Below are 12,135 nucleotides of genomic sequence, written 5' to 3' on the forward strand. Positions count from 1 at the left end.
TCGTGCAGCCGCCGCTCTCGCTCCTCTCCATCACTCCGGCCCGAGCCACCGCTGCTCCTCTGCGCCTCCCTCCTCCTCCACGCGTGGTAGTACCGGCCGTTCCTTGTGCTAGCCCCACGCGGCCACGACGGGCGGCGGAGCCATCAGGAACGGCGACGGTGGGCTGATGCTCTGCAGGTCGCCATGTGCGCGGAGGTGACGGCAGGAGGGCGTCGGCCTTTTCCAACTCGAGGAGGAGGAGGAGGGTGGTATGGATCCCTCCTCCCCTGTCGTCATCACGAGAGGAGAGGGAGAACGGCCGGCTATGGCGGCGGTCAGATCCATGCTGGGAACAGGAGACTGATGCCAACGCCATGGAGCTACTCTGTTGTTCGTCAAGGTCCGACCCAGGGAGTGCCGACGCTCTTCCTCTTTCTCATCTTCGATTTCATCTTCTTGCTCTTCTTCGATTTGATTTACGTACTTGCTATTTCTCGTCTTCGATTTGATTTGATTTACTTCTCTTCCTATTACTCGCGCAGGCAGCCTCCCAAAGCAACTGAAGGTCGCTTGCTCCTCATCAACAACATACAAAGCTTGGGCTGACCGAGGACTACGGCTATGGCCGCTTCTCTGACCACACGACCGAGGAGGGCGGCGTGTGCTCCAGCGAATCCAGCCTGTTCCGAAGGGTGAGGGACATGTTACACCTGTACGGTAATGGCGTCGAGGACAAGATCACGTCGTTGTTCAGCCGGAGGGGCAGCGGGCTTGCCCGGGGACAGTCCAAGGAGAACCTTCGGGTCGAGGTGCGAGCCGCGGCCGGGGAAAGCTGACGTGGTCAGGATCAGGTGGACTGCAGCTCTCATGTAAGGATGCTACTCTAGCTTGCTTCATATTTTCCATTGTACAATTAGTGATTACTGAATTCTGTTGGTTAACACTTCCATCCATGCTTGTTCAGCTTCATAATTAGAAGTTTGCATAGGTGCGCAATTTTGCTGGCAAAAGTAGGAAGCAATTCTAATTATTATTTTTATCCGGCAGCGGTATCTTGATGTGCAGAAATTCCAGGATTTTGGGACACCGAGTGCTCCCCCAATTGCACGAGATGGGGAGGTGGATGGCATTTTCGATGCAATTGGTGAGAGCAATGACCACTTCTTATTGCAAACATTTTTTTTTGTATTTCCGTTTGCTGGAAAAGATAATTAGACCATTACTTGATGTGCAAATAGCTGACATGAATAGAGGCTTTGAGAAGACAGAGATCTCATCAGTGGCGGATATACTGGCTCAAGATGTTCATGAGCTTCCTACGAGGTGCAGTAGATAATAATTTACATTTTGGAGTAGTTCAAGCACATGATTGCTTTTTTCCGCGTAACAGAAAAAATGCAATTCAGATCAAATGTTCAGGCGGATGGTGTTCAGATGCCGTACATCGTGAACAATTTATTAGCTCAGATACCCAGCTTCACAACTAAGTGCGTTTTTCATTTACTTGCTACCAATCTCTAGATGTTTCATCTGTTTCCTGTTCTTAACAATCGACCACTTTTTTACTTGACAGTGTCCAAACTGCATGGCGATCATTTGTTGCATATGAGAGAACATGGGCTCTCTCAGAGCTCAGGCGATTCTGGTCGTCCGATGCGTTTGCTTGATGCGTTTTCGGGCGTTGGATCGAGCGGTGGGCGGAGCTGGGCCGTCGGATGGGACTCGTTCCCCTGGAGCAATGAATAGTTACCCCGCGGGAAAAGATCTCGTGCCACCGCGTGTGAATTCGGTGCCCCACCGAGGGCATTTTCGTCTTTCAACATACCCGAGGCCATATGGCTTCCTCTGATTCGTGGTTTCATCCCCAATCCGGTGACAAGCTAGGGTTCCGTTTTGTCGTCTCTCCCACGCATCTCTCGTGCAGCCGCCGCTCTCGCTCCTCTCCATCACTCCGGCCCGAGCCGCCGCTGCTCCTCTGCGCCTCCCTCCTCCTCCATGCGTGATAGTACCGGCCGTTCCTTGTGCTAGCCCCACGCGGCCACGACGGGCGGCGGAGCCATCAGGAACGGTGACGGTGGGCTGATGCTCTGCAGGTCGCCATGTGCGCGGAGGTGACGACAGGAGGGCGTCGGCCTTTTCCAACTCGAGGAGGAGGAGGAGGGTGGTATGGATCTCTCCTCCCCTGTCGTCATCACGAGAGGAGAGGGAGAACGGCCGGCTATGGCGGCGGTCAGATCCACGCTGGGAACAGGAGACTGATGCCAACGCCATGGAGCTACTCTGCTGTTCGTCAAGGTCCGACCCCAGGGAGTGCCGACGCTCTTCCTCTTTCTCATCTTCGATTTCATCTTCTTGCTCTTCTTCGATTTGATTTACGTACTTGCTCTTTCTCGTCTTCGATTTGATTTGATTTACTTCTCTTCCTATTACTCGCGCCGGCAGCCTCCCAAAGCAACTGAAGGTCGCTTGCTCCTCATCAACAACATACAAAGCTTGGGCTGACCTAGGACTACGGCTACGGCCGCTTCTCTGACCACACGACCGAGGAGGGCGGCGTGTGCTCCAGCGAATCCAGCCTGTTCCGAAGGGTGAGGGACATGTTACACCTCTACGGTAATGGTGTCGAGGACAAGGTCACGTCGCTGTTCAGCCGGAGGGGCAGCGGGCTTGCCCGGGGACAGTCCAAGGAGAACCTTCGGGTCGAGGTGCGAGCCGCGGCCGGGGAAAGCTGACGTGGTCAGGATCAGGTGGACTGCAGCTCTCATGTAAGGATGCTACTCTAGCTTGCTTCATATTTTCCACTGTACAATTAGTGATTACTGAATTCTGTTGGTTAACAGTTCTATCCATGCTTGTTCAGCTTCATAATTAGAAGTTTGCATAGGTGCGCAATTGTGCTGGCAAAAGTAGGAAGCAATTCTAATTGTTATTTTTATCCGGCAGCGGTATCTTGATGTGCAGAAATTCCAGGATTTTGGGACACCGAGTGCTCCCCCAATTGCACGAGATGGGGAGGTGGATGGCATTTTCGATGCAATTGGTGAGAGCAATGACCACTTCTTATTGCAAACATTTTTTTTTGTATTTCCGTTTGCTGGAAAAGATAATTAGACCATTACTTGATGTGCAAATAGCTGACATGAACAGAGGCTTTGAGAAGACAGAGATCTCATCAGTGGCGGATATACTGGCTCAAGATGTTCATGAGCTTCCTACGAGGTGCAGTAGATAATATTTTACATTTTGGAGTAGTTCAAGCACATGATTGCTTTTTTCCCGCCTAACAGAAAAAACACAATTCAGATCAAATGTTCAGGCGGATGGTGTTCAGATGCCGTACATCGTGAACAATTTATTAGCTCAGATACCCAGCTTCACAACTAAGTGCGTTTTTCATTTACTTGCTACCAATCTCTAGATGTTTCATCTGTTTCCCGTTCTTAACAATCGACCACTTTTTTAGTTGACAGTGTCCAAACTGCATGGCGATCATTTGTTGCATATGAATCAGAACCACAAAACATCATCTATATAGATTTCAACTTCAGTTTTCCTTTCACTAGAAATTATACCATTGAGAAAACTCTTTTTGGAAATGAAAAGTTATCAATCAACGAATCGTAGAATGTAATTGTGCAGGTTAGTTTGCGTGTGCTTTCACAAAAAGTAATGGTTTGTTTCATATTCTTATTGTTTGCTAACAGTAAGAAAGATACGTGTTGTACCGCAAAGACCAAAGCTTCGCGCAACATCATCCTTTAGAAATCTCTACATGCAAGCTGGTCGCGAATATGTCAAACAGATTTCTAAAATTCTGAAGAGCCAGGTTACTATTCTGTCATCCACATCATCTACATATTTTCCTGAAGGTTAAGAGGATGCAAATGTTTTTATGGCTTATACCTGGCAGAGTTCATTTCTGTATTTAGTAACACAATATCATACTCGAGGGACCTGACTATATTGCCTACTGCATGCATCATTACTGGGAAGCAAAAAACTTGGATTGTGCGGCTCTGTTTGTTCCTGAGGTGATTAGCCTGTTGTTTTCAGCTATGGAATTGCAGCAGCGAGCTAACTCTTCCCTGCATTTTTTGGGTCAAGTCTTAGCCAACACCTATGGGAAGGTAAAATAGTTTCATCTCGCTTTGTCTTCTTGCACCATGGTTCTGTTTCTGTGTAATTATTTTGCATCATTCCAATTTGTTGTATGCAGAGGCCTATTTTACAGTCTCACAATCCAAGTGTAAGAGTGGAAACGATCTCCTTCATGCCCCTGTCATGTCTACTTCTTTATCAACTCCAACTTCCGTTATGTGCTCTAGCATACACAGCCTGCAGGTATCCCCTTTCTTCTATGTTGCTCTGTGCCTGCTATGCTTAAGTGCTTACTATGTGATCCTCGACGACGGATGCCATTGGCAGCATAGTCATTTGTTTATTTCATTTCAAGCCTCTGTTGACTACAGTGTAACCATGCATTAGCAATTACTCCCTCAGTTCCTAAATATTTGTCTTTCTAGAGGTTTTCAACAAATGACTACATACGAGCAAAATGAATGAATCTACGCTCTAAAATATGTCTATATACATCCGTATGTGGTAGTCCATTTGAAATCTGTAAAAAGACAAATATTTAGGAACGGAGGGAGTAGAAGCTACCTCGTTCAATTGCATGCATCCTTTGGTTCTTACTGTTTGGTATCCATCAACCATTGTTCATATTCACGCTTCATGCACAATCATTGGGTTGGTACTGGGAATACCTCATTTATGTTGGTGTCGCTGATCTTATGCATGTTCTTCAAAGCTTCTTCTTTTTATTGCCTATATGTTTATTTGTACTAATTCAGTAAGTTTAATTTATCTGTTTGCATAATATGTCCTACATATTGATAGAGTAGTATTTCGTTACTTGATTAATGGTCAAATATACTATTTCCGTATCTTTACAATAGGTGCCTCAAATGAAAATGTCTTAGTCTTCTACACTGAATCTACCATATGCAGTTTAGTTATTTTATAAGAATTCATCACCAAAACTACTTTGTTGGGTCAGAATTTCATAGACGTTCCTCAATCCTCATCATGAGATTAACTTGTAGAAGAATCTATTCATAACCTTATGATGTGTGTGATGTTGGGTTATGTTGAAAGGCTTTTTTTTTGCCTTGCTTCCATTTTCTTCCATGTGCATTGACTAAACATATGTTTGAAAATGTGGCATGGTCAAACATTTTTTTGCCTTGCTTCCATCTTCTTCCATGCTGATCAATAGCGCTTTTTCTTGGGCCTTGCTTTGAGAGGGCCGCTGGTCGAGGCCATTTCGGTCATTTTTCCGTCTGATACATAGGTCAAACCTAGAAGGATTTACACTCTCTCGTCGACGTTTTCTTTTCTTGTTGCACCGGTGTGGCATCGCCTTTGGACAAGCCCTTTGTCTCGATTCTCCCTTTGCAGCTCAGCTCCACCGACCAGGTCAGTTCCTCACTAATGGACGGTTATACACATGGTTTGTTTTCCTTCTTGAACTCTATATGTGTGCTCGCATCTGAGGAATTTCTTGGATCCACGTGTTCTGTTCAGATGATGATGGCTGACAAAGAGCTCGATGTCCATGGCTCGCCGGGTTCCGCTGGCTCCACTAACAGCTGTGTGCGGGGGCTTGCACAGGTCAGCTGAAACCCATCCTGTCCCCTCTCTGATTTTACGGGATGGTTCAAAAATATGATTGGTGTGTGACTCAGGAATTTTTATAATCAAAAGAAATACTCACATATGTAAACATTGCTAACTCTGCAAAGAAACACACGTCTGATCTAGGGATTATAGATGCTCGCAGATAGTAGTAAAGAAATAGTGATATCTAGATCCAGGCAGTGTGATGATTTAAACTCTATTTCTTTGACGTGCTCTTCGTGTAGTTGATAGGTTTGTAGGTGTTTCCTCGATTGATTAGATGTTGTCTAGGCCTTCTATGTAGCTATATTTCATTTAGAAAGCGCAAGCATTCTACGTGCCAATTAGATCTCTGTTCTTTGAACAGTAGGTCATCATATTGATCTTACCTTATCGACTGCTCTTACTAAAACAAGTTGTATTTTCAACTAATTAATAGTCCCATTGTTCTTAAAAACGCTTGTCACATGCTCAATGACAATCTGATTAACCGATAGACTTAACATATCTTTTTTATCACTATGATTGCTTTTATCCGCGCCTGATTTCTCTAATATCTCTCCCGTACTGTGATACAATTACTTTAAGCAGCTCCTTGTGGCCTTATGTTTTATGTTCTCGGGCACTGCAGGATACCCAGCAAGTGTTTAGGATTCCACACAGGGCAGTTCTTGACATGCTCCTAGCACACCTTGGCCTATCACCGGCTCAGTATGAACATGTTGTTCATGAGGACGACAAGATCCATGTGACCGTCTTTTTCAACACCTCTACGTTGGGTCCTGGAGGACCAATCAGTATGAAAGTGTCATGTCGTCATTCCTACTGGTCTATTTTATGCCTAAGACATGCAAAGTTGTGGATCGTCTGTAAGCTACCATGTGCTATCGTATCTCCTATGCCTATGATATTTGCTAGTAAACCTATCGTGCAACGTGCTTTCTATGTCCGTACATTGTTAGGTGGCTTCTTATTGTGTGCATACAAATGAACCTTATTTCTGAATGATTCTTCATTAGTTTTTTTATTTTTATCATGGTTGACATAAGAATGAGTGCAAAAATAACTTTGTTTAAACTTAGTTGCTCGGCTGACAAAGCTATGCATTCCTCTATGTACCACCTTATCTCTCTTGTGATGCTTTCTATGTTATAAATATAAGAGCATTTAGATCACTAAAGTAGTGCTCTAAACGCTCTTATATTTCTTTACAGAGGGAGTATTGGATAAGGGCCAGTGCTTACTTAGGCCATTTTGATTTTGATAAGCCTATTGTTAAAGTTCAAGATACTAGGGTTGATGCCTGAGTACAACTGCATATAGACCATCCTTGGAATTTCCTTTTGAATGGATTGTAAATACGGTTATCTTGGTCATTATTCTTTGTATGATGCATACACTGTGAATGCATATGCTAAACCTCGCGTTTGGACTGGCACCCTGAATACGATCTAGTTATCATAATTATTAGAGGAATTACTAGGATAAGGCCTAAGATTAAAGTTTCCTCTATATGCGTTGTTACCAAAATTATTCCTACCAACAAAATTCACATCCATAGATTCATTATTATTGTCAATCAAAGTAGACAAAGGCATATCATTAGGATCAGAATAAACATTTTTATTAGCAAATAATTTCATAAGTTCATTCATCTTTCCACTCAAAACATTAATTTCTTCTATCGCATGTATTTTTTTACTAGTAGATCTTTCGGTGTGTCATTGAGAATAATTAACCATAATATTATCTAGGAGTTTAGTAGCTTCTCCTAAAGTGATTTCCATAAAAGTGCCTCCCGCGGCCGAATCTAAAAGATTTCTAGAAGCAAAATTCAACCTGGCATAAATTTTTTGTATGATCATCCATAAATTCAAACCATGTGTAGGACAATTACGTATCATTAATTTCATCCTCTCCCAAGCTTGTGCAACATGTTCATAATCAAGTTGCTTAAAATTCATAATATCGTTTCTAAGAGAGATGATTTTAGCGGGAGGAAAATACTTAGAGATAAAAGCATCTTTGCACTTATTCCAAGAATCAATACTATTTTTAGGCAAAGATGAAAACCAAGCTTTAGCACGATCTCTAAGCGAAAAGGGAAATAACTTCAGTTTAACAATATCATTATCCACATCTTTTTTCTTTTGCATATCACACAAATCAACGAAGCTATTTAGATGGGTAGCGGCATCTTCACTAGGCAGGCCGGCGAATTGATCTTTCATGACAAGATTCAACAAAGCAGCATTGATTTCACAAGATTCAGTATCGGTAAGAGGAGCAATCGGAGTGCTAAGAAAATCATTGTTGTTGGTATTGGTGAAGTCACATAATTGAGTATTATCTTGAGCCATCGTGACAAACAAGCAATCCAACACACGAGCAAACAAGAGACGGGCAAAAAGAGGCCAACGGAAAAAGAGAGGGCGAATAAAACGGCAAGGGTGAAGTGGGGGAGAGGAAAACGAGAGGCAAATGGCAAAAAATGTAATGCGGGAGATAATTAAGGGTTTGTGATGGGTACTTGGTATGTTGACTTTTGCGTAGACTCCCCGGCAACGGCGCCAGAAATCCTTCTTGCTACCTCTTGAGCACTGCGTTGGTTTTCCCTTGAAGAGGAAAGGGTGATGCAGCAAAGTAGCGTAAGTATTTCCCTCAGTTTTTGAGAACCAAGGTATCAATCCAGTAGGAGGCCACGCATGAGTCCCTCGCACCTACACAAACAAATAAATCCTCGCAACCAACGCAATAAAGGGGTTGTCAATCCCTTCACGGTCACTTACGAGAGTGAGATCTGATAGATATGATAAGATAATATTTTGATATTTTTATGATAAAGATGCAAAGTAAAGAAAGTAAAATAAAAACGGCGCCAGAAATAGCTTGTTGTCGGGAGATTAATATGATGGAAAATAGACCCAGGGGCCATAGGTTTCACTAGAGGCATCTCTCGAGAGCATAAGTATTACGGTGGGTGAACAAATTACTGTTGAGCAATTGACAGAATTGAGCACAGTTATGAGAATATCTAGGTATGATCATGTATATAGGCATCACGTCCGAGACAAGTAGACCGACTCCTGCCTGCATCTACTACTATTACTCCACACATCGACCGCTATCCAGCATGCATCTAGAGTATTAAGTTCATAAGAACAGAGTAACGCTTTAAGCAAGATGACATGATGTAGAGGGATAAACTCATGCAATATGATATAAACCCCATCTTGTTATCCTCGATGGCAACAATACAATACGTGCCTTGCTGCCCCTACTGTCACTGGGAAAGGACACCGCAAGATTGAACCCAAAGCTAAGCACTTCTCCCATTGCAAGAAAGATCAATCTAGTAGGCCAAACCAAACTAATAATTCAAAGATACTTGCAAAGATAACCAATCATACATAAAAGAATTCAAAGAAGATTCAAATATTGTTCATAGATAAACTTGATCATAAACCCACAATTCACCGGTCTCAACAAACACACCGCAAAAGAAGATTACATCGAATAGATCTCCACAAGAGAGGAGGAGAACATTGTATTGAGATCCAAAAAGAGAGAAGAAGCCATCTAGCTAATAACTATGGACCCGAAGGTCTGAGGTAAACTACTCACACATCATCGGAGAGGCTATGGTGTTGATGTAGAAGCCCTCCGTGATTGATGCCCCCTCCGGCGGAGCTCCGGAAAAGGCCCCAAGATGGGATCTCACGGGTACAGAAGGTTGCGGCGGTGAAATTAGGTTTTTGGCTCCGTATCTGGTAGTTTGGGGGTACGTAGGTATATATAGGAGGAAGAAGTACGTCGGTGGAGCAACGTGGGGCCCACGAGGGTGGAGGGTGCGCCTGGGGGGGAGGGGTAGGCGCACCCCCTACCTCGTGCCCTCCTGGTTGATGTCTTGACGTAGGGTCCAAGTCCTCTGGATCACGTTCGTTCCGAAAATCACGTTCTCGAAGGTTTCATTCCGTTTGGACTCCGTTTGATATTCTTTTTCTGCGAAACTCTGAAATAGGCAAAAAACAACAATTCTGGGCCGGGCCTCCGGTTAATAGGTTAGTCCCAAAAATAATATAAAAGTGTATAATAAAGCCCGATAATGTCCAAAATAGAATATAATATAGCATGGAACAATAAAAAATTGTAGATACGTTGGAGACGTATCAGATTCAAGACCCCCTCTTGGGTGGCCCCATCAAGATCTCCTCACGGAGAAGAACCGGTTACCCTTTGTATCGTCCCTTGTTGATTTTGGACCGTGTGATCTCTATGTGTACTCGAATCTAGCATATGTGTGACTATATCTTGTTGGTTTGAGAGTTGCACTTGTGTTTTCCCTCGTTCCCCTCGTGTTCTTCGTGTTCTTGGACGGGATCCGTTCCTTTCGTGAAAGATCGGCCGTTTAGGGTCTCACCCTACATCATCTTGGATCAGAGCAAGGTTGATCACGATTTCGGAGCCTCCCCTCTTCGTTTTCTAGCTTGATTTTGTTGTTTTTCGTCCTAATCCGAAAATACCCACAAAAATAGCCCCAATTTTTTTCTTGTGATTTGTGAGTTTTGATGATGTTTTGTTGGTTTTGATCCGTGAATTTGTTGTGTTGCAAGTGGATCTTACCTTTCCCCACCATCTCCACCCCGCAATCCATCCAAAATCCGCGAAATCATCGAATTTGACCCCGTTTTTGAGTTCATCCCGAGCCATCCCCGAGCGAAGTTGACCCGCCCGGATCATCCGGCTCGTGCCCAGATCATCCGGCTTCCTCTGCCGAAACTGCATTTTCTGCAGTTTTCCCCACCACCACCTACGCCTCCGCATACCCCACTTCGACCACCACCACCTAACTTCCGCAAACCCAAACCCTACCACCACTTGACCAATACCTACTCCGACACTTTTTGCCGCATTTGGTTTTGCGAATTTGAGTTGTGGCTCACCGTTTCCTAACGATTTTCGGCTACTTAGGGACGGTTCGACATCAACATCACCACCGCTCATCTTCGCCAAGGACTACTATGAACGGCTACATCCCTTTGGTATCAACCTCATCTTGGTATTGTGATATCATCATACTCTCTTGCATTTGCATTGATAACCCCATAGCCTTACTTTTGCGTCACTTACCCATCGAGACTAGCCTTTGAGTATTGCCGGCAACGTGACTTGTGCACATTAGTGATCATACTTCCCATAGCATACATACCATATCATCGTGTTGCATTATCTTGGAATCATCTCTTGCGTCAAAAAGTTGTCATCGCATACACAATTGCTATCTTGGTTCGTGAAGCATTGCATGAGAAAAGAGCTCAAACAACAAAGAGCCAAACAAGCTTTGAAGCAAAAGGGAAAGATAAGCAAAGAGCTTATAAGCAAGAACCATAGCATCATACAACATTAAGTTTGTCATACTCGATCATCTCGGATCATATCATCGGAACATCATACATAGAGCATACTTGGGATAGAAGTCGTTGCATTTTTGCTTAGTAGGTTGTGCACAAGCTCGTATCCGCCTATTGTGCAATCGTGCTAGCGTCTCTCTAGTGTTGTGCAACAAGAGCATTTTCGTGGATTCCATATTTTGGCTCACCCTTGGTTGCACGACCCCATTTATCTATTTGCGTGTGTGTTTCCGTGTACCATATCTTTCTATTGGTCTACTTGTTGCATTTGCAATTTGCGAATCTATTCCTTGCTTACTATCACATCAAAAAATTTGTGCCACCATCCTAACCAAGCTCCACCATAAGCTTTTACTTGTGTAGGTGTGAGAAACCGACAAGAATTGGTACCAATTATGCTATTTCCTTGTTACACATTGAGTGACCATTGATCCATCTTCAACATCGGTCAAGGTACATTTGGTATAAGTTCGTCTCTTTCTCCCACTCACATATTTTGCTTGACATGATGGATAGGCCAAGTGTGACGCCCGGATAATTAAGCTACAGTAATCCCACGTTAACGATGCCACATCACCTCGTTTACTGTTGATAAACTCTCGATAGTTCAGAACCGAAATCAAATTCAAAATTTAAATAAAAGAAAATAATAAAAGTTTACAAATATTAAAACTAAAATGTTCGGAGTGAGCCAAATAGTCAATAATAAATATTGGTGAAGAAACCACACTTTTGTAAAGTATTTAACTGCACTATAGTAAGTAAAAACAGCAGCAAAACAATTATTTAAATGCTTTTAAATACTAAACAAATGTTAATCTAGTTTATATAATCACCAAACTTTTTGGAGTAGGTGGCCTATGTTATTATGCTAATTTAGGAGTAGGGGTTGTATTTTTGTAAAACTGTTTTGCTAACTAAAATAAATAAAAAAGAAAAGAAAATAAGAAAAAGATAAAAAAAGGAGAGAAAGCCCCCTGGCCAACTGGGCCAAGGCCCAGCCGGCCGACCCATCCGACCCCCCACTCCCTCCATAACCCCTGGTCCCGTAACCCTAACCCCCACC

The 12,135-nt window shown here is 43.5% G+C and overlaps 1 protein-coding gene across 1 annotated transcript; it reads left to right on the plus strand.

Moving 5' to 3' along the window:
- Positions 1-680: 680 nt before the first annotated feature.
- Positions 681-6,685, plus strand: LOC123096774 (uncharacterized). The gene is made up of 10 exons (XM_044518560.1): positions 681-788; positions 2,487-2,684; positions 2,923-3,019; positions 3,127-3,198; positions 3,684-3,848; positions 4,033-4,106; positions 4,196-4,320; positions 5,333-5,457; positions 5,566-5,652; positions 6,290-6,685. Exons 1-9 carry the CDS (start codon positions 681-683, stop codon positions 5,577-5,579), a joined length of 978 nt encoding a protein of 325 aa, XP_044374495.1. The 3' UTR covers positions 5,580-5,652; positions 6,290-6,685.
- Positions 6,686-12,135: the final 5,450 nt, after the last annotated feature.

Source organism: Triticum aestivum, chromosome 4D (assembly GCF_018294505.1).
Source record: "Triticum aestivum cultivar Chinese Spring chromosome 4D, IWGSC CS RefSeq v2.1, whole genome shotgun sequence".
Classification (NCBI taxonomy): Eukaryota; Viridiplantae; Streptophyta; class Magnoliopsida; order Poales; family Poaceae; genus Triticum; species Triticum aestivum.